Source organism: Gossypium arboreum, chromosome 10 (assembly GCF_025698485.1).
Source record: "Gossypium arboreum isolate Shixiya-1 chromosome 10, ASM2569848v2, whole genome shotgun sequence".
In the NCBI taxonomy this organism is placed as follows: Eukaryota; Viridiplantae; Streptophyta; class Magnoliopsida; order Malvales; family Malvaceae; genus Gossypium; species Gossypium arboreum.
Window position 1 is genome coordinate 290,497 of NC_069079.1, and position 27,341 is coordinate 317,837.

At 33.3% G+C, this 27,341-nt stretch overlaps 4 protein-coding genes across 4 annotated transcripts; 3 read left to right on the forward strand and 1 right to left on the reverse strand.

Moving 5' to 3' along the window:
* The first annotated feature begins 1,201 nt into the window (after positions 1-1,201).
* On the forward strand, positions 1,202-3,303 carry LOC108488539 (protein YIP4b-like). The gene is made up of 3 exons (XM_017792820.2): positions 1,202-1,852; positions 2,278-2,352; positions 2,769-3,303. The coding sequence occupies exons 1-3, from the start codon at positions 1,346-1,348 to the stop codon at positions 3,027-3,029; spliced, it is 843 nt and encodes a 280-aa protein (XP_017648309.1). The 5' UTR covers positions 1,202-1,345; the 3' UTR covers positions 3,030-3,303.
* Positions 3,304-4,353: 1,050 nt separating this feature from the next.
* LOC108487360 (NADPH-dependent pterin aldehyde reductase) lies at positions 4,354-6,925 on the forward strand. The gene is made up of 5 exons (XM_017791681.2): positions 4,354-4,736; positions 4,843-4,912; positions 5,104-5,297; positions 6,134-6,306; positions 6,517-6,925. The coding sequence occupies exons 1-5, from the start codon at positions 4,506-4,508 to the stop codon at positions 6,584-6,586; spliced, it is 738 nt and encodes a 245-aa protein (XP_017647170.1). The 5' UTR covers positions 4,354-4,505; the 3' UTR covers positions 6,587-6,925.
* Positions 6,926-8,552: 1,627 nt separating this feature from the next.
* On the forward strand, positions 8,553-15,303 carry LOC108487276 (uncharacterized). The gene is made up of 12 exons (XM_017791574.2): positions 8,553-8,701; positions 9,027-9,173; positions 9,460-9,642; positions 9,824-9,906; positions 10,039-10,237; positions 10,907-11,028; positions 11,494-11,560; positions 12,187-12,237; positions 12,995-13,047; positions 13,361-13,571; positions 14,486-14,656; positions 14,968-15,303. The coding sequence occupies exons 1-12, from the start codon at positions 8,639-8,641 to the stop codon at positions 15,025-15,027; spliced, it is 1,410 nt and encodes a 469-aa protein (XP_017647063.1). The 5' UTR covers positions 8,553-8,638; the 3' UTR covers positions 15,028-15,303.
* Positions 15,304-15,794: 491 nt separating this feature from the next.
* On the reverse strand, positions 15,795-26,857 carry LOC108489343 (dynamin-2B). Its single transcript, XM_017793822.2, has 22 exons — positions 26,455-26,857; positions 25,564-25,614; positions 25,360-25,480; positions 25,113-25,205; positions 24,498-24,559; positions 24,226-24,343; positions 23,758-24,100; positions 22,857-23,004; positions 22,572-22,673; positions 22,354-22,473; positions 21,702-21,785; positions 21,490-21,617; positions 21,281-21,365; positions 21,012-21,177; positions 20,050-20,126; positions 19,870-19,926; positions 18,193-18,328; positions 17,965-18,116; positions 17,365-17,478; positions 17,223-17,290; positions 16,803-16,975; positions 15,795-16,226 (listed from the first exon to the last, which is right to left on the reverse strand). The coding sequence occupies exons 1-22, from the start codon at positions 26,599-26,601 to the stop codon at positions 15,982-15,984; spliced, it is 2,790 nt and encodes a 929-aa protein (XP_017649311.1). The 5' UTR covers positions 26,602-26,857; the 3' UTR covers positions 15,795-15,981.
* Positions 26,858-27,341: the final 484 nt, after the last annotated feature.

The following is a 27,341-nucleotide window of genomic DNA, read 5'->3' on the forward strand; positions in this document are numbered from 1 at the left end:
CTACTATTACAAAATTAGTTTTTATGTCAAGATGAAATATACGAGGCATGCTGCGTGTTATTATCTGGTTATTCTGTCAATTATACCAGTTTTTAACAATACAAACGAATGAAATTTTTAACAGTAATGACCAAATTGCTTTTTAATCTAATGTATAGGGGCTAATTTGTCCATTTTTTAATAGAAGAGGTAAAATTTAATCTAACTTCTAATACATAGACCTCCATAAACTTTCCCTAAAATTTTTAATGTTGTTTTTTCAATTCATAATATTCGAATCCAAGTATTACTTAATACTCAATCTAAACATTCGGTATTGAACTTCTTATCACTTAATTATGAACATTAATAGAGATTAACACTTACTTGAAGTTATTCAAAATTTTATGAATCATACGTACATATAATATTTGAATTTTTATAATCATTTTAAAATTTACATTTATTTATTATTCGCAACAAATTCAGATTTAAATTAAATAGCATTATTTATCAAATATTTAAATTTATTAAACATTTGCAGATATTTTAGCAATTTACAAAAATTCAATTTGCGAATTGGCAGTGTCAATGAAATATCATCATTTAAATTTACAATAATATTGGGAATAATGAATTTAGATTTAAACGTGTATTCGATTTAGATATTTGAATAAATATTATAATTAAATTTAATGTGTAAAATAAATAAATTCATTTTTCAAAACCAAATAAATTCAAATTTTAAAATAATTATACAAATTCAAATATTATAAATTGATAGAACGAAGCAATATTTAGTTTCAAATTTGACAATTTTTTCACATTTTTAATTTTTCAAATTTTACAAATTTGACAATTCTTTTCAAATTGGTTCAGAACTTGGACTTCATTAAAATTTTATGACTTGACAGATTGAGATCGTATCATGTCATCACTTAAAATTTTAAATTTTAATAATTTTTTGTATAATTTAGATTTATATACATTTTAAAAATATTTATTATAATTTGATACAATTTTAGAGTGTCAAGCCACTAAACCGTAACAAAATCCAAATTTAAGAACCAAAAAATTACTAAGTTCCAAGACTAAGGTACATAAAAAAATATGTTCAAGGATCAAATTGAAAAAACCTGTTAAACTTAATGATGGGAAGTTAATTTATCCCAATATTAATCCGTGGCAAAAGGCGAGATTTGGCGCCAGAATTAAAACGACAGAACAATAAGTTCTCAACGACAAAGAAAGAGAAACAGAAAATAAAAACCGCAAAATACCAACAAAGCATTCATTCTCTCACTTTAATATTTCCTTTCAAATTCATTCATTCATTTTTTTTTATTTGTTAATTTTCCAAAAAGAGATGTCAAATTCCCACAACGATACGATCCCACTCCACCCATCAAATTCTCAATCCGATATAGATGAGATCCGAAGTTTAATCGATGACAGCGTTCATTCAGGCCCTGCCGTCGTCCTCCCTGCACGGCATCCCGCCACCACTCCACCACCGTCATCTTCCCCTTTCATCTCCTCTAACATCCCTCCTCCGCCACCTGTCTCCTCCTCATCCTCCCTTCAAAAATTGCAATCCGTCCCCGCCGCTCCTCCTCCACCTCCACCTGTTGGTAATTCTAGCAGCATTGTCGCCAATGGGTTTGGTCCTCCGCCGAATACATTGACTGAACCCGTTTTGGATACGGTGAAAAGAGATCTGTGGAGGATCGTTAGTAATTTGAAGCTGGTAGTGTTTCCTAATCCTTTTAGAGAAGATCCAGGAAAAGCGTTGAGAGATTGGGATCTTTGGGGTCCGTTTTTCTTTATTGTTTTCTTGGGAGTCGCGCTTTCTTGGTCTGCCTCCGTTAAGAAGGTTCGTTGTTTCACTGAATGATTTGCCATTTATGTTTCTCTTTTTCCTTGAATTTTTTCATTTTATTTTCTTTCTCCTTTAAATTTTGTTTGTTTGATTAATTTTGTGATGATGAATTGATTTTTTATCAAATTCTTGACTGTATAAAATCTGATAAAATTTGTGATAAAAAAAAAATTCTCAACAAATTACAAGTACAATGTGATACAAATAAATGAATGAAATCTCTTAAATTCCAACACTGATTTCGAAAATAATAATTGTTCTACATGAAAGCAACTCTATTCAAGGATTGGGTTAATCGGACTGATTCGAATCTTGGCCGAATGAGCTTTATACGTAGGATTTCAAAAAAAATTGAGCCATGAAGCGGCCAAGTACATGAATAGCTCTAATATAAACTCTCTCTCGTAAAAATGTTGCAGTCTCAGGTATTTGCTGTTGCATTTGCACTGCTGGCAGCTGGTGCTGTTATCTTAACGTTGAATGTACTATTACTGGTAATGCCCCTCTCCTTGTCTGATATATTTTCCAAAACAGATACGAAGCTATCTTTAAATACATGATTTTTAAAATAAAATTGAAACTTTGGAATGTTATTTCCGGCATGGCTAGTCCCATTTATGAATGTTCAAATATCCTATGCTGGTCTCACTCTGCATTTTTCTTAACGTAACATCCCCTTTTGATAGAGAAGTTAAACATGTTGGGCATATTTTTTTTTTTTTGAACTCATGGAGACTAGTTCTTCCGAGATTAGTGGCTGTTTCTCTTAACAATGACGTCATCAAGATTTGAACCAAAATTCTTCCATTAAAATACAATATGCCTGCCACTTGCACAGGAATTCAAGTAATACTATTGTTGTGAAATATCGGTACAAAAAGCTTTGCCTAACACAATATGCATGTTTCAGGGTGGGCATATCATTTTCTTCCAAAGTCTGAGTCTACTAGGTTATTGCTTATTCCCTTTGGATGTAGGAGCCTTAATCTGTATGTTAAAGGACAATGTGGTAGCTAAAGTAATCATCGTTTGTTTGGCATTGGCTTGGAGCTCATGGGCTGCCTATCCTTTCATGAGTTCGGCTGTTAATCCGAATCGGAAAGCCCTTGCTCTCTACCCCGTCCTTCTTATGTACTTGTCTGTCGGTTTTCTCATCATCGCCATTGATTGAAGTTCCTTCCCTTTAAGGGGTCGGGAAAGCACTTGCTCTCGATCTCGTTTTTCTTACCTATGTATTGGTTGGTTTTCTCATCACCGCCATCACTATCATTTGAAGTTTATTCGCTTTAAGGTTTTGGAATGAGTTTTGAAAAATTATAGGTGAATGTATAGTAGAGGTTCCTATATTAGTAGTTTGATTGCATTTTACCCCCATCTATTTAATAAACGAGCAATTTAATCATTGTATGTTTGATCAAAGAGTAAATTAATTTTTTTATTCAAAATTTCATCCATTTGTGCTGTTAAAAATTGGTGTGGTTGACGGAATAACTGAACAGTGACACGTGGTGTGCCATGTATCTCATGCTGATGTACAAAGATCAATTTTTAATAGTAGAAATAAATAAAATTTTTAACAGAATAATTAATTCGTTCTTTTATCTAATGTATAATAATTAATTTATTTATTTATTTTTTAGTGTAGGGAATAAATTGCAGTCTAGTTTCTAGTATGAAACCTCTATGATATTTTGCCAAAAATTATATGCAGATTAGATAGGAATGTCAATGCTGTTCAACTTTTGCCTAACACAATCTCTTTGAAGGCTCATTTGCGATATATGATATACTTACTACATCAAACTTTTGCCCTGTCGATTTATACCACCTCGTTTTGTTGGGTGTAGTATATGATAGTATATAGCAGCTCCCACCTGATTACTATGGATTAAAAATTGTTTTTAAAGTAAATAAAAAATAAAATAAGATCCGATTGTATATATTATAATTTTTAACTTGAATTAAATGTATTTTAGTAACAACTGAAAAAAAAAAGAACAAATTTTATAAAACCGAATCAAAGTATGGAGCTAATTTAAGGGTGATAGGTATTTTGATGGCTGCCTAAGTTTTCTAGCTTTTCCATTAACAAATTTTACTAGATTATTTTTTTTAAAAATATAACAAAATAATACTTGTAAAATAATTAACTAATTTTGAAGTTAACAAACAAAACAATCTATTGAAAACAATAATCAAATAATCGAAATCCCTGAATAACAATAAAATTTTTTATAATGCAGTATAAATATGAAGGGAGGATAAAGTTTAAATTTATTTCATTTGAGTTGTAGGCGAAAACTTTAATCACGGTCAATTTGTAATTAATGTTTGAAAATTTTAATTTGAGCTTAATCGAATTTTACTTTTAAAGTCAGATACAAACTAAAATTAAGGTACTCTCATATTTAATAAAAATCAACTTAATTTTCATACTATTTTTAAATTCAATTATAATAAATAACATTTTCTTTTGGCAGAAAAAGGAAAATCCCAATTAAACTTATTAAAGACACAAAATTCTCGAGACTTCTTAGAAAAGGATAGAATGGACATTTGGCCGTTTTGCTCGTATGTTTTACTTGTTTTTTAGTTTTTTAATTATTATTTTCTCTGGAGAGAAAAGGAGAAAAAAAACGAGTGAAGAATGACAGCGGCGTCGTTTAGCGCTTCGAACACGGCGGCAGTGGCTGCCGCTGCTGCAGCTAAGACGGTGTTGATAACCGGAGTGAGCAAAGGGCTTGGTAGAGCTTTAGCTGTCGAGCTTTCCAAGAGAGGCCACACCGTAATCGGTTGTTCCCGCGCCCAAGAAAAACTCAATTCCCTCCAATCGGAGCTCTCGTCGCCTGACCGTCACCTCCTCCTCAAAGTCGATGTGGTACGTCCCGTTGTTCTTCGATTCATTTCTGTATCTTCTTTTTTTTTTGGCAGTTCTCAGATTTTCATTACTGATATGATTTCGCGCTCTTTTTTTGGATTTGCAGAGGTCAGATAACAGCGTTAAGGAGCTGGCTCGAGTGATGATGGAAAAGAAGTTTGTACCTGACATAATCGGTAATTGAATGCTATTAACCGAACAAAATTTAAAACCAAACAATTTTGAATTTTCTCGATTAGCTTTGTAGCTGTTTCTTTATCTGGAACTATAATGCGTACTACCTATATAGCTTTAGGGCATTTCATTGAGCTTAAATTCCTATAGTTTCACCTCTTTGGTCTTTACTAACATTATAAGGTATTTGCAGTAAACAATGCAGGTACAATCAATAAGAACAATAGAATTTGGGAGGTTCCGGTTGAAGAGTTCGATACTGTGATTGATACTAATGTAAAAGGGATTGCAAATGTGTTACGCCATTTTATCCCGTTGATGCTTCCAAAAAGTCGAGGGATTATTGTTAATATGTCTTCTGGATGGGGACGATCTGGTGCTGCTTTGGTAAATTCGTGATTTCCATCTTCTACACATTTTTGTACATCTTGAATTGTTCCTTTTTGAATGTCATGTTTAATACAGGAAATCATCCAGGGCATAGCTGAACAAATATTCATAGTTGTTTACATGAAATGAAGAAACCATTGTCGTAAACAACAAAAATGAATTTATAGGTAGTTGAATGTTTTTCTAAAGCTTTTAGAGGGAAGCATGAAAAAGTCTAGCTTCAGAGGACATGGGTTCTTTTTTTAACTCCTTATGGCCGTTGCCTGTCATGGCTGCCAAGTTGAGGAGTAGGGATGGCATTTGGATTGTATTGATTCTAGTATTTGTAGATATCTTATCTGCTTTTTGCAAATCTAGATATTGTGTATTTAGATATGATAGTACTCTTTGTAGTGAATTCGAAGCGGATGCAAATATTAACCTTCGGATATTTATTTTCTGAATCTACGTTACTTATACATATAGTGGATTTGGATATCTTGATGAATCCTATATTTGAATCTGCTTTACTTTTGTTGATAGGATATTGAATCCTCTTTCTGAATCCATTTTGTTTTTGTGGATGACAGATTCTGATATACAAATTGGTTATCTACTTTACTTTTTAAAATTTTTTGACTTGCTAAAATCGGATATTTTGGCAGATTCAGATATTTGGAGGATAATATTATTTAATTTGGATTTTAAAGTAGTTACAATGATTCATATATTACAAAAAATGTAGATATTTGATCTACTACTATCCTTAGTAGGGATCATATTTCGTTCTTTTAAGTTCCGTTCTGTTCTTGAAATTATTGAATGAAATTCGGAACATCCTTGTATCTCAACAGGTTGCACCATACTGTGCATCAAAATGGGCTGTTGAAGGTTTAAGCAGAGCAGTAGCAAAGGAGATGCCTGATGGATTTGCTGTTGTAGCACTTAGTCCTGGTGTGATAAATACCGAGATGCTTCAATCTTGCTTCGGAAATTCAGCCTCAGGATATCAGACACCTGATACATGGTAATTTTTTTTTAGTAAGAGTTAATATGTTTTTTCCTTGGTTTATGTAGTTCTGCATTTTTTCCGTAATGCCAATTTTATTATATTCTGGAGTCATAGAGAAAGGAGGATCCTCACATATGTTCCTCTTCGTTTTAAATTCATCAACAACCCATAAATTCAAATAGTTTTCGGAAAACTGGTCTTTTAATTCAACTCATTGGAAGACAGGTCTTTGAAGGCAGCTACAATGATACTCAATCTTACTGCAGCAGACAATGGGGCGTCCCTCACCGTTTGATGAAAATATAGCTGCCGCTATCTCGTAGTTGTGATAAAGGCCTTTGAACAATCAAATCACGAATTCCCTTGCATTGCAAATGAACAAATTGTATCATTTTATATCCGTCCCATTTCTCTAGCCGCATGTCTCATTATTCATTAGCATCAAGTTTTTATATTACGTAGACATTGTAAGGTCTTTTTTTGGCCGAAAATTATAAGAGTTTACTTGCAACAACTCATTTAGTATTTGCCGGTACATCGAAGATCAATTTGTATCGAACTTTTTCGTAACTTTGAAGCTTGTTACCTGGGGTACGGATGATTGTATGATAAAATATTATGTCGAATTCTGATACTTTTCTAGATCTTGTTAATTTACTTATTATTGTTTTATCATAGGGCTATGAAATTTATCTCTTGCACTAGAGAACCTTGTTTTGGAATGCTAGTTATTGAAAGAAGCCCATATAATTGTGTCATTGACTATATTACTTCTGTACCTATGGTACAGTTATTGAAAGAACCTTGTTTTGGAATGCCAGTTATCGAAAGAAACCCATATTTTTATATTCCAGGAGGGAAAGCATAGTTTGTATTATCTAGCGTGTTACTTTGCTTTTCCGAACTAATTTTAAAATTTTAGCATACCATTGTCATCATTTCCCGCAAGTGTTTTAATAGTTTTATAAAATTATTTGAATAAATATAATATAGATCATCATATGTGCATGGAAATCATAAAATTTAGAATTTAAATATCTATTTAAAAATAATATACAATAAACAATTAAATTATAATTTTAAACTAATTAATAATAATACATTAAATATATATATTGTTAAAATAAAAATTAGATTAAATTGTTTACTAAAGATGTTTATAATAAAATTAAAATGTATAAAAATATTAAAATAAAATTTTGATTGAGTGGTAAATTAACAGTTTTATTAATATAATTGTTGTGGTTCCAAATTTACTATGGACATCTTTTTGGTTTTTTAAAGTAAAAGATTAAACTCGAATAATATTATTTATTCTGGTTTTTTAAAATGAAAAGATTAAAATAATAATTTTGTTTAAAGTGAGAAGATTATAATACCCTCGAATAATATTACTTATTTTAATAACGGAAGTGAAATATTAAAATACTCTTAAATAATATTACTCATTTTAATAACGGAAAGATATTTTCGTGACTTTTTAACCGAGTTGGTGACTCGATTAACGGTGACACCAACTCAAAAAAGGTTTTGTTAATGGTTATAGATAATTGATTATATAGTAAATACCAAACAAAGTCTTTTTATTTAATTAATGAGATAAAATCAAATTTATATATAAACTCGCTTTAATATGTAATTTGTTACATGAACTTTTATTTGGGATAATTATACATATGAAAATTGTATTATCGTCTATATATATACTAGAAATTTTAATTTATTCAATTATATATATTTAAAAAATAAATACATTTATTTTTATATTAGATTATTATAATTATTTATGTATGTAATATCTAATGAAAAATTGTGCTAATTTGATAATGTTATTAGTGATTTCTGAATATATGATAATACACATGAATATAATTTTAATATTTATTGGTTAAGTTTCAAACTTAAACTCAAATTTTATTTTGCCTCTGTTTTAATTTAAATATTTTTTCTATAATTTTGAATTTTGATGAATTCTAATATTAAAATTTTACAAAAAAAAGTTTGTAAATTTGTAATATTAGAATTAAAACATTTAAAATAAATCACATAGTTCTTATCATCATTTTTTTTCAAATAATTTCAATAGACCTGTTCACAAATTTGTACGGTTGGCTCTGAATCAAAATAAATAATAAAAAATATTTTTATTTTAAAATATTACTATTTTATCATCGCACGATCATGATGCACATACAGGAGGAGTTAGTTAAAGGCAATGCAAAACATAAATAAAAGATAGGTCCACGTGTCAATAAATTAGCCTTATTTATTTGAAAATATGAAAAATAAATTGATGGATATTTTGAAGTGAAAATGGCGAGCATTGCATTGCGCGGAGAGTGTGGCTATGGCGGCAGCACTCAGCTACTGCAAGCCTTCCCCATTCATCGGCCAATTTCCTTCCAACTTTGTCTGTTCAAATTCTCCTTCTTTCTTTATTTAATCATTTCTTTACGGCTTAGCGAAAAGCTAATAACAATAATTGTTTCTATTCTATTCTATATTTGGAAAGTCTGGTAGGAAAATACTTTTTTCATTATACTATTGTTATGTTTGAATTTGATGATATTTTGTTCCTTACCCATTAATTATTTACTTCATTAAGTTTGAATTTGATGATGATTAGTCCCTTATTTTCTTTTTCCTAACTTTATTTTTTACCCGCCATTTCCTTCAGTGGCACATTATGTGTACTGATGAATTGATTCTTGTGGATTTGGAAATTGAAATTGTAGGGGAAGCCAGTATCTCTGCAAAGCATCGAAATCTCGACGCAGGCATCTAGAATCACTGCACTGTTTTGGGGATCTAAGAAGTCTGTGAAGCATCACCCTGTGGATTCTTCTTTGGGGGATTTCACTTTGACAGGGTCAGAAACAGAGGTGTTCTTATCTCATGATCTTGTATAAACTACATCTATTGGAATTATCTGGCTGTATTAAGCAGCTACCTATGTTACTTCAGCTCGGGTGTGTTAAATTCAAGCATGTGTCCGACATGTGTATGTTTTTTCTTTTGTAAGTTTTCCCCTGTATATGAAGGATCTTTGGAGGGTCTTATCTCATATGTCATATCTATGTCGGACATGGATACTTTTAGAAATGTGAAGAGTTATGGCAATATAGGTTGTTACTGCACCTAATGTTAACTCATTATTTCTCGCTCCAGGAAATTAAAGAGAACCCGACAAAAGGCAAGAAGGTATCGGTATCGATTATTTCCTCAATTCTGGACGTTTCCTCACATGAATGGGATTCTTGCACTCTGGATGCTACCGGTCCTGAAAAGTTCAATCCATTTCTTACTCATGGTTTCCTTTCAAGCTTGGAAGAGACAGGTTGCGCAGTGAAGGTTAGGAATCACAGCTCAGTACATGCTTAATGTTGGCCAGATTTAGCATTGTAACTTTTCACCAAAAAATTGTTTTTATATATGCAAGATATGCAGCTTGACTTAAGTTCATGCACATATATAACCTTAATTCTGAATTTTCCGAAATATCTGAAATGTTTATTTGAAAATTAATTTTCAGGAAACAGGATGGATGCCGAGCCATATCATTGCTAAGGATGAATCTGAAAATATTTTAGGTGTTGCTCCTCTCTATCTTAAAAGGTTTAGCATCTATTATTCTGTTCTCCATGCTGAAAATTCTCTTGCAGTTTCTTCACTATGTTTCTCAAAATCTTTTGTTTAACCGCTTTGTCGGTTTGCTATTTTCTCATCTCTTATACTTTGGTTTTGCAGTCATTCCTATGGTGAATTTGTTTTCGATCATTCTTGGGCAGATGCATATTATAGTTTTGGAGCAAGATATTACCCAAAGTTCCAGTGTTGTGTGCCTTTCACTCCAGTGACTGGTCCTAGGATTCTAGTACGGAATACATCATTCAAGGATCAAGTTTTTGACGTTATCGTCACTGCTCTGAAGGATCTGACAGCCAAGGTAATGTATGAATCAAATTATTTGATGTTGAATGCATTATCTTATCAGTTGATCACGGGTTTTATGGGATTTTAGTGGGGCTGGTTGGTTAAAATATGGCCTTGTTAATGTGATAGACATCAATGTGACCGTTTTAATTCTAAGAAACGCCATGTTCATTGTGTCATACCAGATCTTGATATTATGTTGGAGTGGATGTAGAAGAGCTCTATGTTAAGAATGGTTAGGAGATATTACATTAGTTTTCTGAAGCTACTGATTGCCTAAAATAAGGAAAATCTATCTCACATTTCCGAAGAACCGAAAGAGCCAATGCAAATAGGGAATACCAACTTCATTTAGCAAATGCCTTTTACTGACCCTACCATCGGAAATGAGAATAGGGAACAAGATTTAAAAAAGCGGTTAAATTCTATTAATGAGTGAAGAATTATACCAGGAAGAGATCTGCAGGAACAAGACAACCAATGCTGGCTAAAGCAATCTAGAGCATATCTCAATATCTGGCCTACTTTTCCAACCCATTTGCTTTTGTTCTCTATGGCAATTTAAGCAACGAATTAACTTTTTCACCATGACTTATATTATGTTTCAACCCCAAGAATAAAGATCTTGTTTGTAAATTCTATTTTTGCTGCCAAGTTAATACAATTTTTTTTCTTCTGACAGTCTCAGGTTTCCTCTCTGCATATTACTTTCCCATCTGAAGCCGAATGGTACAAACTGAAGGATAGAGGATTCCTACAGAGGATTGGAATGCAATACCACTGGAAGAATCGCAACTATAAAAGGTTAACGCTGCCCGAACTGTTTCTAGGTTATGATAAATCATTGGCTTTTAGTTTGGTACACGGTTAACAGCTATAGTCTATGCCAACTTGTTCTATATTTGATTTAAAGCTGAAATCTTGGCATCAATTCTACTGGTGTAATTGGCTGGTTTTTGTGCTTATAAATAACAACATTTCAATCACGGGAAGAAATGAAAGCAATTGATCTTTAACTCTCCTTGTTTCTAAAGAGGTAGTCAAAATATAAAGCCAGAAACATGCCAAATAGGGCCTGACAATGCATTATCTTATAGAGAAAATCCATGATATGGTATTTGTTGTATTTGTTTGGTATGAAAATTGTAAAGTAGAAGTTTGCTTTTGTTACATTTATTACCTAATGTCTTTCTATTGACAGAAATTATTTCTTTTCTTTCATATTAATGTATAAATTAAAACACTGTAAATTCTTTCTTCATGCCCCAGTTTTGACGAGTTCTTGATGGATATGAAGCAAAGTAAAAGGAAAAATATCCGTCAAGAGCGCAAAAAGGTCTGCATCTTTTTCATATAGCCCTACTTAATAACTATTTACTTAAATCTGAAATATGAGATCTTGCATCAAATCTTGAGTTAGTGCTTGAATGAATACTCTTGATTATTTTAATATTATCTGTAGTTATAACTGAGTTTGCTGCTATGTTAACTGAATTTAGGGTTGTACTATACACCACATCCATGTTGTTCCAACTTTTTATTTTTTAAAAAGTACTCATGTCTGACATATTGGTAGAGCGATATGAGTATATGACCTTCAAGGATCCTCCAAATATATGGAAAAACTTAGAAAAATCTGATATTCACATTCAAGTTGGAGTAGCATAGCACCACTTAGACCACGTGTAAGAGCTCTGGATGACTTTGCTTTTGTAACTCGTAAGAAATAATTTAGTTCTAGATCTTTGAAACTCTTAAAAGTAAAAATTTTCAGTTATAATGTCATAGAACAAATTCAAAATTATAGGCACATTTTTTTGTTTGTTTATTGTCTATTTGGCTTTAATAAGTAGGTTCTCTGTCTTTGTTGGAAACATATGATATCCTGCTTAGGTAGTTCCTGCATTCAAGGACATTGCTTTTGCGAGATTGATTTTATCTTAGTGATTTTTCTGTTTGCAGATTCCTGCTCAGGATTTGACAATGAAACGGCTCAGAGGTTATGAAATTAAGGTAGATAGCACTGTTATATTTCCAAACATATATGCTGATACTTAACTATTTCTTCGATCATACATGTGATATACCCTTGGACATACCCTTGAGCATGTTCCATAGTTTTGCTGAGCCCTCCATGTGGATCAATGAAAAATGCTGGTTGCATTGCAAAAGAAACTGGCACTTTTAAGTTTGCATTGTGGTTAGGACTTATGTTACTCAGACTCAAGGATGACTGTTGGGTGGGGTATATATCTAACACGAGTATGCTCAATTTTATTTATAATTTCCTATACATTTGGAGGATTGCAGCCCAATTCTTATGTCCGAAACATATGTATATATGGATGCTGGAGACAGATACTTCAGAAAATGAAGAGTTGGAGTAACATGGGTATTTGTATCCTTATGTCAATGTATATGCTGAATATCATTGAATGAAACAAAGTAAAACATGGTATTTTCTTGCAAATAACCTGGTTTAAGTTGTTTTATGCACATGTGCTATGTGCATGCGCCTTATACACAGTATTTGCACTTAGTTGCATACTAGTTCATAGGCTCGAATTAATGGGGTTATGTTTTTTTTTTTTTTTTGCTTTACCCTTTCAAGCTGTTTGGGGTTGAAAGGTAACGTGATTAATATCTTTTGAGCAGATTATATCAAATATTTTGTTTCTACAAACATAATGGGCTTCACTGCTTTCACTACAATTATTCAGCAAGAAACCGTAAAAAGTATTACTTACTTTTTTAATTGCTATCTTAACAGGCCAATCACTGGGATTCCTTCTACAAGTTCTACCGCAATACTACTGATAATAAGTTAATTCTTATCTTGAAACGTTCTTTTGACTTCTATGTAACTTTTAGTAACTCTACCTCTATGTTACTCCGAATCCTGTGTTTGATACGGGTACCCATATCCAACACGAGTATGCTCAATTGTTTCTAAGTTTTTTCATATATTTGGGAAGTTCTAAGAAAGTCATGTCCCATACTCATGTCTAACTGAAAATGTGTAGGACACGGATACTATAAAATAAAGAGTTATAACATAGATCTAGACTCTTTTGATGAACATATATCAGATTTCTTTCTCTGTAAGATGCATGAAGCGTACTCTCAATTTTTATAGGTGGGGCAGTCCATACCTAACAAGAGAGTTCTTTCACGAAATGGGATCAAAGATGGGAGATGATGTGTTACTCGTAGTTGCCGAAAAAGGGGACGAGCTTGTTGCAGGAGCTCTGAATCTCATTGGAGGCGATACTATATATGGACGCTTATGGGGATGTGACCCTCAAGTCTATTATCCGAGCTTGCATTTTGAAGCATGTTATTATCAGGTTCGGATCTCAAAAACTCCTTAAAAAATTAAGGAAAACGGTTCTTTTATTAGTATTGAATTATCTCAAACATGAATTGCACTCTCAGAACTACAAACCATGAAAAATGTCGGTCAAATTCTGCTATTAGACCATGTACTTTGCTTAAGTTGTGGATTTTGTATATGTACTTTAATTCAATCAATTTTAGTCCCTATACTTTTTGAATTTTGAAAATTTAGTCTTGACCAAACAGTAGCAATTAAATCTGTTTGGTTAAAGTCTACTGTTAGTCCTGTATTATGTGTAAAGTTAGAGATTTAGTCCATATTTTTCAACTAGATCATTCTTAGTTGTTATATTTTTTGGATTTCTAAATTTTAGTCTTAATGTAAACGATAGCAATTAAATATATTAACTGGTTTTCTTGTGAGTAATATGTGGAGATGGCAAGCTGATATGTCATTCCACATACGATAATATGTTTTAACATATCTAATTTTGAAAATGATACTACTTAACTTTAATGAATTTAATAGTTGACATTTGGTCAGAACTAAATTTTAAAACTCTAAAAGTACAGGGACTAAAAATGACTAAATTAAAGTACAAGTACTAAATCTATAATTTACTCAAAGTACAGGGTCTAATAGCATAATTTGACTGTAAGTTACTGATGCTGGTGATGCGGAACAAAGGAGATAGGTAAATAGAATTAGAGAGAAACTAGGTAAACTAGAGGAGTTAATCGGAATTAATTAGCTATGTTGTTTTGACTTTTCATTTTACTTTTAAGTATCCATTCGAACAAGATATGACCTTCCGAAGACTCGCTAATAAATGAAAAAACTTAGAACACATTGAACACTCCTGTGTGGGACATATTATGATTAACATGGTTCATTAGTATATTAAGATTTTGTTTTTCTACACAGGCAATCGAAGCGGCTATCGAGTTGAATCTAAGCACAGTAGAGGCTGGAGCTCAGGGTGAGCATAAGATTCAGCGAGGCTATTTGCCGGTGCCGACTTATAGCTGTCATTACTTTATCGATGAAGGTTTCGAGCAGGCCATAGGGGAATTTCTGGTTCGAGAATCAAATCAGGTATGTAAAAAATACTCGATGTTACCTTTAAAATTCCTCCAAATACATGAAATACTACAGACTTATTATGAAGGCCCCCATACTAAGAATCAGATTGCATTTTGTCCTTTTTACTCAAAAAAATGAGTAAATTATATTAATCAAAGAGCAAATTAGTGTTTTTTATTAAAAATACATAGCACTTTTACCCATTTGCTTATTGTTTTAATAGAGGGTGCAAAATGCAAAATGACTCCTAGTACAAAGTCTTTCATAATACTTTTACCCACGTGTTGATATTGAGTTGGAAGTTAATTGACTTCAATTTGCAGGTTGACCTTGTTATGAAACTATTTCATGAATCTGGTCCCTTTAAGGAGGGCATACACTAACGGTGAGTTGCTGGAAGTTTAATTGAAAAGCCATTGTACATAATAACATTGAAAGGGATTGTGAGAAATTTGTATGCAAATTTAGACTGTTTATTTTACGTGGTAGTAGAATAATTAATGTTAATGTAATTAGAGATGTTAACTAGACATCTATGTTTGTGAGTTATTCTAGTTTGGTTCTAAAACAAAAACTCTTGGGCATCAGCAAAGAGTTTAATTCATGTTACTTGGGAACTTTGTTCAGAAAAAATCAATGAATCTTTTTTATTAAGTAAATGAGATTAATCAAGTAGGACAAACCATGCGTATGGGCTTGGCCTTGGACTAGAAATTATATATTTTTATTGAAATGAATTGTAAAAGGAGAAATGGAAAATATATTAAATAAGTGGCAAATTTGCCTATTATTCAACTCTAAATATATACATTTTGTAAGATGAGTTAAAATTCGTTAAAAGAAATTTGTTAGGAAAATGTATCAACCACATAAATATAACAGAAATTAGAATTTGCTCCTTTCCAAATTAACTCTATAGATATAAATTGCTAAATGAAATTTAATAAAATAATATTTTACAACTAAACCCAAACACAGATTTTATGATAGTATAGCTATTATTTATAGATAATAACATATAATTTAGTTTAGATGTATTTTCACATTTTATTTAAAACTTATAATATCATAAATTTTTAGTATACTGAGTAAAAGCTTACTCATGATATATATATTATTTTTTAGATATTTTAACTTTTTCCAACCACAATTTTACACAAGAAACGAGAATTTTCTTTTCTTTTTCAACCCAATCTTTTTCCAACAACAATGTTAAAACTAAAAACTCTACAAATGCTACTCGAAATAATCTAAGCTCGAGAAATGCTCGACGACAAAGATCAAAATGCGCAGCAAAGATGAATGCATGAATGGAAGCGACTTATAAAAGTTCTTATCTAGTATCTGTAAGAACCAGACTGTGGTGGTGCTGGTGGCAACCTAGTCGGTGTCCTACGGCTGCTGGAGCTTGAACCTGAACCCAGAACCTCATCACCATTCTGTGCTGGGTCACTATACCGTCGACTATGACCATTTGAACCATGTCTACCAGAGCCTGCAGGTCCATTTGCAGCAGCATCAAATGCAGACCTCCAGTCATCCCCCGATGAAGCTCCACTTGTCCGTGGACTGCTTTCCACATCTAGTATAAAAAAGGGAGAAAAAAACCATAATTGTTCAAGAAAGACGAGTAAACTAAAGCTTAAAATATGCTATCAATCCCTATACTCTTCCCAAATTTAAAATTTAATTCCTCCATTTTTCAAATTTCAAAATCCATGTCCAATTATAAATACTTTTATAATTTTTTCATTCAGTTTGTTGGTGCCACATCTTGAATTAAAAAATAACTCACTCAGAGGAACTAAATTCCAAATTTGGGAAGAGTGGCATATTTGAACCTAAAATAAAATCACTATAATACAAAACAAGCATGCTATGGGTAAATTATAAATCCGTGTCAAATTATATGTTGCCCTCACTCTTCATTTTTTCCCCAAAAAACCCTTCCTCCAGATGTATTGAAAAGCTAAGATGATCTTAGACATACCCAAACTAGGCACATAACTGTTTCCGAGTCTCATCCCGAGTACAAGTAACATAGATCAATTATACCAAATACAAGGAATGCAAAAGGCACATTATATTAATAACATGCATGCAACCATGTATGTGGAAATGCCATTTGATTATGCAAATAGAATCACGAAAAATATACCTGCTGTCCTGCCGTTAGACCAGCTGGAGGCAGCAGCAGCTCGATTGTCATGGACACTAAGTTGCCTTGTAAGTTTCAAAAGAAGAGAGGACTGTTTCTGGTAACGCTCCCTCCTGCGCTTTACATTTTGGTCCTCCATGAGCAATTCTTCAATCCTAGGATTGCTTATGGTACTGATCACCAAAGCATGAGAGAGTAAAGTTATTCCCCCAAAGAAGACTGAAACAACAATAAACCATAAAAATATATACACAAAAAAGTAATAGATAAAAAGATCGAGAATAACTTTCAACAACCATGCATGGATGTCAATGGCATGTCTTTGATACAACCGTCATGAAATTCTTAAAAGGCATAGTTTTTTACAAAAAAGGGTGCTTTTTCACTCCTTGCAAACTAGGGAAAATAAATAGTACTGACCTAACGGAGCTATATAACTGAATAAGCATGTCTTCTTTTGCTTTTTCCACTTGGCAAAGAATGACAGCCTGCTTAAAACAATGATGATTAGAAATGATATATCAAAATAAATAGAAAGGGTCATTCAGGAGAATAAACTGACCTTCGGAACATTGGCAGCAAGGCTGTTAAGAACAGCTTCAACATAACCACGCACTTCTTGGGACATCCATCGAAGCTCTTCTTCAGGATCAGCAGGTTTTCTTGCCATCGTATCCTGCAAGGGAAACATGTGTAATGTTGAAGAGGTGTGCTTGACAATCAAGATTTTAACAGATGATCCACATCCCAGCTTTGTGCCGGTTTAGCAGAGCACATTGGCCACCCTCTCGAATTCTTTTCAAAACAGTTCATTAATTGCTTGTAAAAAGGAGAAAAAGATTAATGATAGGAAAAGGAACAATATTTTCTATTGTGCTAAAAATATTCTAGGTGATTATATCTTTTAAATTTTCCTTTTGACAGTACCCAAAAGAAAAAAAATTCACCATTTGAATGTTTACTTTTCCTGACAGAAAGATATGCAAGTCGATAAAAGATTGATTCATAGCTAAAATTTGATCAAATCAAATTAGCAAAAACAACCTAAATCAAAATGCCTTAAGAATCAATAAAGAAGTACCGAACATCGCAAGCAACCCAAACATAATAACAGCACAAGTACAAGATAAAAGAAACCGATTGGAACTAAAGAATAACTCACAAGAGAACCATCAGAAAGACTTTGACTCATGGGAGGGGCAGCAGATTCAACCTTCACTTGACCTCCTTTAGATTCAACAACATTTTTTAACTTTTCTAACCACTCAATCTTATCTGCAAGGCTCTCAGCCTTTAAGACAACAGCACTATGAGCTGCAAAAACAAAATTGAAGCATATAATCGGCATGCAACTTGGTGTAAGAAAAACAAAATCAATTTAAGTCAAAACCTTTCAAGACTGTCTTATACGGAATCCTGCTCGTTATCTTGAAAACAAGACTGGGTTCCTTTTCCGATGACTTCTTATCCTTGGAACTTTTGGATGAGCCACCTTCATCATCGGCAACTTCCTCGATGTTGCATTCCTGATGATCAAATAATTAGTAAAGTAGCCACAAATGTAGATGACCTGCAATCACTATCCGATGAAAAAGGGGATTTCAATATCACAAAAAAAACCAGAAACGGCAGAGAGTTTCTCCCTCTCATGAAAACTCTCTTCCTGCTGTAGCGAGTGTGTTTTTCTGGCATATGGTTACACAAAAGCTAGAAAAGAATTGACAGTAAAAAATTGGAAAGAGACCCAGATAGAATAGGCGTAGTAAAAAAAGAGAGGAAGAGAAAATAAAGAAAACAAGAGAAAAAGAAGGAAAAATAAAAATAAAGGGAGAAAAAGGAGACACAACTTAAAGGAGAAAGAAACGTCTCTCATCAAGAATTTAGAGAGACGTTGGAAGCTATTTAATGTATTATTTAATTATTGCTCCTTTCCAAACATTTAAACAATTCAAAAAATAGGGATTAGAATATGCGGAATGGGATATCCCGAACCGGCGTAACCGGGATGGGATATCCCGAACCGGGATATCCCTGGAATAGGATATCCTTCAGTTGGAATAAGGTCGACAAGTGTCCCGGTTCATACTCTTAAAATACATGAACCGGACACTAATAACCCTGAACCGGGATAATTTTAAGCGGAATATACGTGGAATAGCTTATTCCCAGATGGGATATAATGAGAATATCCCCAATCAGAATAAGAATGAAAATTAACATGATCAGCACACTTAAAAAATCTGAATTGGATATAACCTAAGCCCAATAACACAGTAATCCAAAACCTAAGCGGTACACAGCCCAAATACTGAAACAAAAGCCCAATAACACGAAACTAAAAAATAAAACAGAGGGAAACACAGAATTCAAATCCTATCTATTTCAATATGGACACTGTTATTGAGATTACATCAATAAATCAGATAAACATAAAAGCTAACAATTCTGTAGTCACAATCAGAAATATTAGGATTTCAATATACAAATCAAGATCAAAATTCTCTCTCACACACAACTCTCTAGTTCTTTTCTTTTTAAGACCGATGTATTATTATTCAATTTTAGCTCTCCAATTGGTAAGGAGAGAAGTTCCCTTCCTTTATCAACACCCTTGTGGGGACCACTCAGGAGAAAAATCTTAAATAACCCAAGTGAATGTGACTGAACCCTTAAGATTGCCCAAGAAGGGGATTAGGGATTCTCCACCCAATATTACCAAAATAAATGAGTAATTTAGTTAAAGTATGCATTAAGAATATTTTGGGCAGTCTAATAGAAAAGGACATTTGGAATTTATGTTCGAAACAGGAATGTGAACTCCAAAGTTACCAAAATTAGAATGACAAATATTTTATTCACCTCAAATCCATTCTTGAAATTCCTCCTAGATTTGGAACCTCTCTCTTAAATTTATCCAGGCAATTAAATTCACTATCCTGACCTTTGAAAACATTGATTGAATTGAAGTTACCCCATCCAAACATACCCTAAGGCTTAAGATTTATAGCTTCAATCAAATGACCAACTTGAATCCAGGAATCAGAAGAAATGGACGTTCAATTCATACCTCCAATGTGATGACACCGCGAAAATGCCTTTCCTCTTGTTTTTTTGTGTAACCAAGCTGCAGCAAAGATTGCTGTTAAGCAACATACTTGAACAAAGAGAAAATAACATGGATCATCAACTATAGACACGCATGCAAAGATAGATACAACCAAAACCAGTACAGGAACAAAACAATAACCTTGCCAGTTTTCTCATTTAAAACAAACCATCGCCTACTCCACCCATTGGTTTTTCCACTTTTCTTCAGTAAAAAACCTGCACATACAAAATACAATTGATGCTAATCCAAAATATGCTCAATAACTGACAAACAAATAGTTGTAATCAAAATTGCATAGTATTTGCATATGAAAAGACTTCAAATACTTGCCTTTTCCCTCCTAACTTTTTCAACTTATCTTACCAGCTAAGCCACAGAAGTCCTAACAGTTTCTGAGGAAGAAAACTAACGCTTTACTTGGCAAAAAGGATGGAAAACTTGTTAAACCAACGGTTAAAATTCCCAGATTTCTTACTTTGTAGCATCCTTACTCCTTTTCATCCTTCCTACCAATCATAGCTTAAGGAGTGAATGCATACATGTTCACTGCAGCTTATACATGAGAGGGAGGGAACGAGATAGGGAGCTGTGAAGTTAGAACATTTCACGACTGGAACTATTGACAGGTTGTAAAGACTAGTACATGTGCTATAGAAAATGAAGATCTTTGCATGCTATGTGTTTTGTACCCATTGTTAAAGTCATGACCTTAAATATTTCTAGAATTTCAAAAAGATCCCTGCCTGTCATCAGGGCAAGCAATTTTACAAAATCGACATAAAGTTCCATAGATTCAAACTAAAACCTGCTTGTTTTGGGAATTTCAGGAGGGTGAAGAGCCCTTGCTAACATATTGTGGCTTTGCTCCTGAGAGAGACATCAAGTCAGCAACATGTTCATTATTTAGCAGACCACTGCTTTCAATTTGACATTTCCACAAGCATAAATACTTTCTTCTAATCAGACAACTCAATCTATAGGCATATGATTTAGGAATGGCATCATAGGAAAGGGAAGAATCTCAAGGCAATGACTCCAGATAATGGATTAAACAAGAAATTTCATAAATATAATTTCCAGAAGCTCAGTTTGATACTAACCTGCTGTTATCTCTCCACCAGGTCCAGCAGTCTTTAGGGCCGATCCCTCTGGCGGTGCCGGTGGTACATCTTTTTCTTTCTTACTGAATTTATCCTTCAGTGATTTCAAGTTTCCTTCAAATTTTCCTTCAGATTGTTGTTGTCCACCGGTTTGAGGACTAGATGCCTAAAAGGAAAATGAAGAAACAATCAGTCTGTTGGAGAAATGTAGTCACCAAAAAGCTTAATATTATGAAATATCTATCAAAGCCGCTTAGCAAAGTCCAAACTCGATTTAGAATTGACTGCTCCGCATCAGATGCCTTCTTGGAGGACCGATTCTTCACCTCTTCTTCCCGTCGTTGTCTCTCCATTCTATTCAAAAGTAATGGACAAATAAATTGAAAGAAAGAAAAAAGGAAATTTTGCTTAAATCATTGAAGAACAAAACTGGAAAGCTACAATACATAGATGAAAAAGAAAAATTATCTCAACATACCGCCTCTGCACCAGACGAATGAAATGCTGAGGGGGAACAAATGCACGCTCCATGTCCACTAATGCAACTACCATCTTTCGTGCTTCAGTTCTAAAACCATCAAGTGCAGCACTAGCAATTGCCACAACCTGGTCAATTTATTTTTAATGAAATCCATTAGTCTAAACTTAACATCCAGAAAGCATCTATGAACAGCAGCAATGCATCATTACCTCTCTCTTGAAAGGAGCATATCTCCCAAGACCAGGTGTAGCATTTGCAGCAGCAGAAACTATATCCAACAACACACGATGAACCTGTTTGGGCAAGCAATAAAAGGAATAGAAAACAGAGAAAAAACACATTGAAATGAATATCGCATGCAAGATTATCTTTCAGGGGCTATAACTTGAAACATTTCAATAACCATTGTCTAAAACAGCAGAAAGTTCCCACAACAGCCTTGTAATTATTACAGTGAGATGTATAGCATAGTAGACAATTTTATGTATTTCCAATCAATTTAAGCTTCAAGGATATTGCTAAACTGACATTAAAACAGAGCCAAGTCACTGTATTAACAACTAGATAACTTTTTAACAAAATAATCATCAAACTAATACATGGCAAATTAGGTTATTGGCACCCTACCTTCATAATTACTTTGCTAGGGTATATGCCCCGAAACATCAATAGAACAAAACATCATTTCCTCACTTATCAAATTAATAGCAGGAACTTGTGCAAACACTCGTACAACATTTAGAAATAGATGCAGAAAACATAAAAGCTTTTATACTCCCAACAATGCAACAAACAGGAAACAACCATAAAGAATAAACTTTTTCATGGAAGAAAAGGTATGGAGCCACAATGTAGATGTACCTCATCAACACATAAACGAGATGGCTCTTTTGCTAGCTCCAAGACACCTTTTATCAAAGATCTTAAACCCTTCTCTGGAGATATTAGATAGGGTTGATAACCATCTGCTTCTAGGACAATCTGAGAGAAGTATCAATATGACATTAAAAGGAACCCAACCAGTACATAGCAGCTTAAGAAAGCACAAAAATTGAATGCAGATTGATAATAGAACCTACCCTTTTGACATTGTTCATGTCAAAATGTCTGTCCAAAGGGAGCTGTTTAATCCTGTTCGGAAAGCTTCCCTCGAAGCTAGAAACAATTTTCCAACCATTTCCCTGAAAAATATGGGGGAAGGGAGGATTAAAACAAGTAGAGGAGGACACAGAGAAAGACAAAATAAACACTGCAAAGATCTGTCTATGATAGTTTTTTTTTTTTTTTTTAAAATTCGTGCAGACATTTCTTTAGCCCTTTATTGCCCAGTGATGAGCACTTCACTTGAAAAAGAAGTAACTCACTTCACCACCCGTTATGTGTTGCAGAAATTTGTCCTCGAATTCCCGACACAGCTCCAAAGCAACAGCTCTCGTGCCTTCAGCAGTAGTAACCATTTGTTCACCAAGCCTTACTAATTCATCCTGGATTATTTGAGACTTCCCTTGAAGCCTGACATGTCAAGAAAGGAAAACTAACAAACCTAAAAAATGGTATGAGAATATGGACTATTTCAATGATGCATATGTTTAAAACCAAGTATAGTTTGAACCGCTCAGTGCAACCAAACTCATGTTTTGAGAAAAAGGATTCTATCAATTACAATGCAAAGAAATGGTATCTTTACAAAAAGGGAAACATTTATGGATCCAAATTGAAAATGATACTAACCAAAAACAAAGAATTGTCTCAACTGAGGCTGCAAAGATGCCAGATGTGTGGTTTAGTGTGATACTATCAACCTCACATATATTTGATATCTAATAATAAAATAGAGAACCTTAACATTGATATAATTCACTTGCCAACTGTGCCTCTCAAGCTTTTGGAACAGTCAAACTCATAACAATTCCCAATTTAATATCATACTAAGCTTAGCTTGATTAGAGGTAGTACACATATTTTATACTAAAACCAAGAGCTTTTACATACAATGTGTGACTTAGAGGCAAATATATGTTTACACAAATTCAGAAAGCAAAAACTTTTAATGTGTCTTTGGAAACTCTCTCATTAAACCTTGGGAGTTGAAACAAGAGCAATTCAGCAGCAAACTAGGGTTTACTAAACTAACATTTCTACTTTGTAGGCAGGCAGTAATAGAAAGGATAATGCATTAACCAAAAAACTGTAGCAATTTAGTTTACATCCTTACTTGCATAAACAGTAACAATGGAGCAAAGGGAAGGGGGGAAAAGAAAGTACCCAGAAAGTAGATTTGGAAGCCTGAGTTTGATTCGGTTACGTATCTGGCCAGCAAGGACATCTACCAAAGCTACTCTCCCAAGCTTGTTTTGAGGGGCTCCAGTCAAAATAGATTTTAGACTTTCACTTTCCGCTCTCCAGGCAGTTTCTAAAGAATTGTCAGATGAAGCACTTCCAGATTGAGTTGAAGCTATAGAAACAGACTGACCGATTAGAGCAACCCATGGAATATCAGAAGTTTTAGGCGGCCCCTGATTTAACAAGAGAGCCTGAACTGCTGCAAGGGCTTTAGAGTCTGAAGCAGCTTGATCAATTTTGCTAATAATGCCAACAGTTCTGGTACCTATCATCAATTAAAATACAGTAAAATATTAGGAATCCGGAAAATTAACAATGGAAAGTAATTTTTTATCATTTTTGGCCCGGAAAAAAGATTAATTTGAATATGCAAGCACCAAAAATTCACACCTTCTGAGTCATATTCCTTTGCAAGTCTGAGGGCTCTAGACGATGAAATTTCTGGTGCCTGAGCAGCAGGTACAATAACGAGCAAAATAGCATCATTATGTTCAACATATTCACGAAGCTGAGGGAAAAGCCAGAGAAATTGTCAGATAACCAACCAAACAAAGCATCTCAAAAACTGGCCAATAAAATAAAGAACCAAGAAACAATTAACACATCAGAATGTCCAGCTGTTTAAATTTAAAACCAAGATGAAATAGCATTCGGCCACTCACCAATGATTCATCCACAATTCTTTGCTCAAGTCCAGGTAAATCTATCAACTTCAATGGCGGGGCTGTGTTAGGGAACAAGGAGGAAAAACTGTTAAAAAATTATAAAATGAAAAAGAATATTTTTATTGCACATGCACATATATAGACACACGCGCATAAACGAATGTATCTTAAGCATGCTCACATGAGAAAAGGAGGCAAGGGGAAGTGAAACGTTAAGATCATTCATGAAACATGTTTGTCCTATTTGGTTTCAAGACAGAGGAGGACATTTACCATTGCTTTTCTTCCAAACAAAAGAAATATTTTCTTTTCAAAGATTAATCTTCATGGATAAAAAATATTCCCATTCAAATAATTATTGTCAAGTCTCTGATTAAAATTCCTAGGTAATTGTAAACAATCCAGCCATTGACGATAAATTTAGTTCTAAGAAGGCATCCTAGTATATAAAAAGCACGAGCTCATCTAATATATTATTTGAAAAGAAAAACAATCTTCAAAACATCATATGAAAATCAAAATTCAATGAGCCTCTGATAGAAAGATTTTTATTTATACCTATTCCGACACCACGTCAAATCAATAATACAATTCAACAACATCAAGGCTGACCTGTGCTGGTACGAAGCTTCAGATATATTTCATCACGACTCCTGCCTGATGCACCTTTGCTTAACCTATCCTGCAGAGAATGCCGAAGTGCACCTAAGGTGCACCAATTCAAAAGATGACCGGCAGTCAGAGAGCACTGAAGACCATATCCAAGGTGCATGGGGAAGAACAGTGCATTTTTTCCAGGTGCAAACAAGCAACATCATTAATGAAAAAGAAGCAACCAAAATAATGAAGGAGGCCTTACTTGCTGAAACCTGTTGAGATTTATTGTCAATTTGCAAGATGATTGATTTAGTGCTTAAAGAACTATCCCTAGCCAAATCAATGCTGATGGGAGCTCTAGTGGCACCATTTTCACCAGTTGGCTGTCAATAATTATGATAAGCAAAGTCCTGTGAAAATAAGAATTTTCAACAAAATGCAAAAGCCTAAAAGCAATATAACATACCAGAAGAGGATGTCCAATCAGACTGTTCAAGACAGCAGATTTACCAGCCCCCTATTTGGTACATCCAGAAAAAAGAAAAGGAAATTAAAGTTTGAAAGAGAAATGAGTAAAATAGAAGATTTCAACATCTCATGAATCATGATAAGACAAGATCATGCTTATTGCAACACAAACTAGTTGCTTCTTCCATTTTTAGGAAGTTTTTATTCAATAAGCTACCTCTGAGATCAACTAAACACAAATTTAACATGGAAAAATGCATGCATGATTAATTAATCATGCCCCCCTCAGATAACAAGGGTGCTGAAATAACTAACGAATGATGAAAACAAGGGTGCTGACTAGGTCACAACCAAAAAACTACTAGCAACTTTAAAACATAGAAATGCAGCAGGTAAGAAAAGGTGTATTTCATATTCAAATCAACACGCCTAAAGATCTGATAACTGTTATAGAATGAGTATTTAAAAGCAATTCAAATGAGCAGTCAAATTAATCAATAAGAAATTAGCGACTAAAAAATCTCCTCAGCTTTGAACGGCAAAGCATAAAAAGGCACCTTCAGGAAAAATAAATACAATGTTAGCCATCGTGTTGCTCTCACATTTCCCCAATAAATCTAGCTTTTCTCAACCATATCAACATTAGCAACCCAATATGCATAACCGATTTACAACTATAGCATCCTAAAACAATTACATTAATTCAACCCAATAATAGAATTTTCCATAAAGAAAATTAGCATTTAGCTGGCTTTCATTTCTCCGTCAGCATCCAAAGCAGCCAAAAGATTTCCAATCTTTAGCAGCTAAATGAAATAGAAAATCGAGCAGATCCAACAGATAACTTCAAAAGCTAAAAAATAACTGATCGAATAAAAAAAGAACATACGACATTGCCCAAAGCTACGACGTTTAGGAAAGTAGAGGGGCGTTTAGATGACGACGATGAGGTCTCGTCCACGTCTTCATCGGCGAGCACAGCAGCCGCTTGTCTCATCGCTTCCGAAAGCTCCGACAATTCTTCGATCGCCTCCATTTTTCTTCGATTCCCTTAAACAAAAACCAAAGAGATCGAAGCTTATACTAATATATAAACCGAGGGAAACAGAAACCCTAGATTTAGATCTGAATTCACTCTTTTTCTGTGAATTTCTTACGAAAGGAGATTCGATTTTTTTTATAGTTGTTTTTAAATTTTCGGTTTCGTAAGTTCAAATTTCGATTTCTTTCATCGAAATGGTTGAAAAAAATGAATAAATAATGAAAATGATGGTTTCTGGTCATGGTTTAAATTCAATTCTTTTTAAAAAATTTGAAATAATTCTTTAAAAGTTAATTGCACCAGGCATCACAAACTATAACCTTTATTCTAAAATAGTTCAAAAACTTTAAAATATTTTAATTATATTTTTAAACTATTGATATTATATCAATTAAGTCCTTTTATTTTTGAAGCTGTTAATTTAACCATAAATGACACATAAAATCATTTATAACATAATTTAAAATGAAAATTTTAAAGAAAAGTAAAATGTTATCACATAATGTTTAAAATTAATACTTAAAATAAATATCGAAAAAAGAGAGTGAACAATAGTTTCTATAAAACTTTGGAAACTTCAAAATCAATATATGAAGTCTAAATTATTTTAATAATTAAAGAACTTTATTGATATAACATTAATAATTTGACAATGTAATTGGGATGTTTTAAATGACCAATTTAGAACGAGGGTCCTAGGTTAGGATGTTTGATACAATTAACTCATTCTTTAA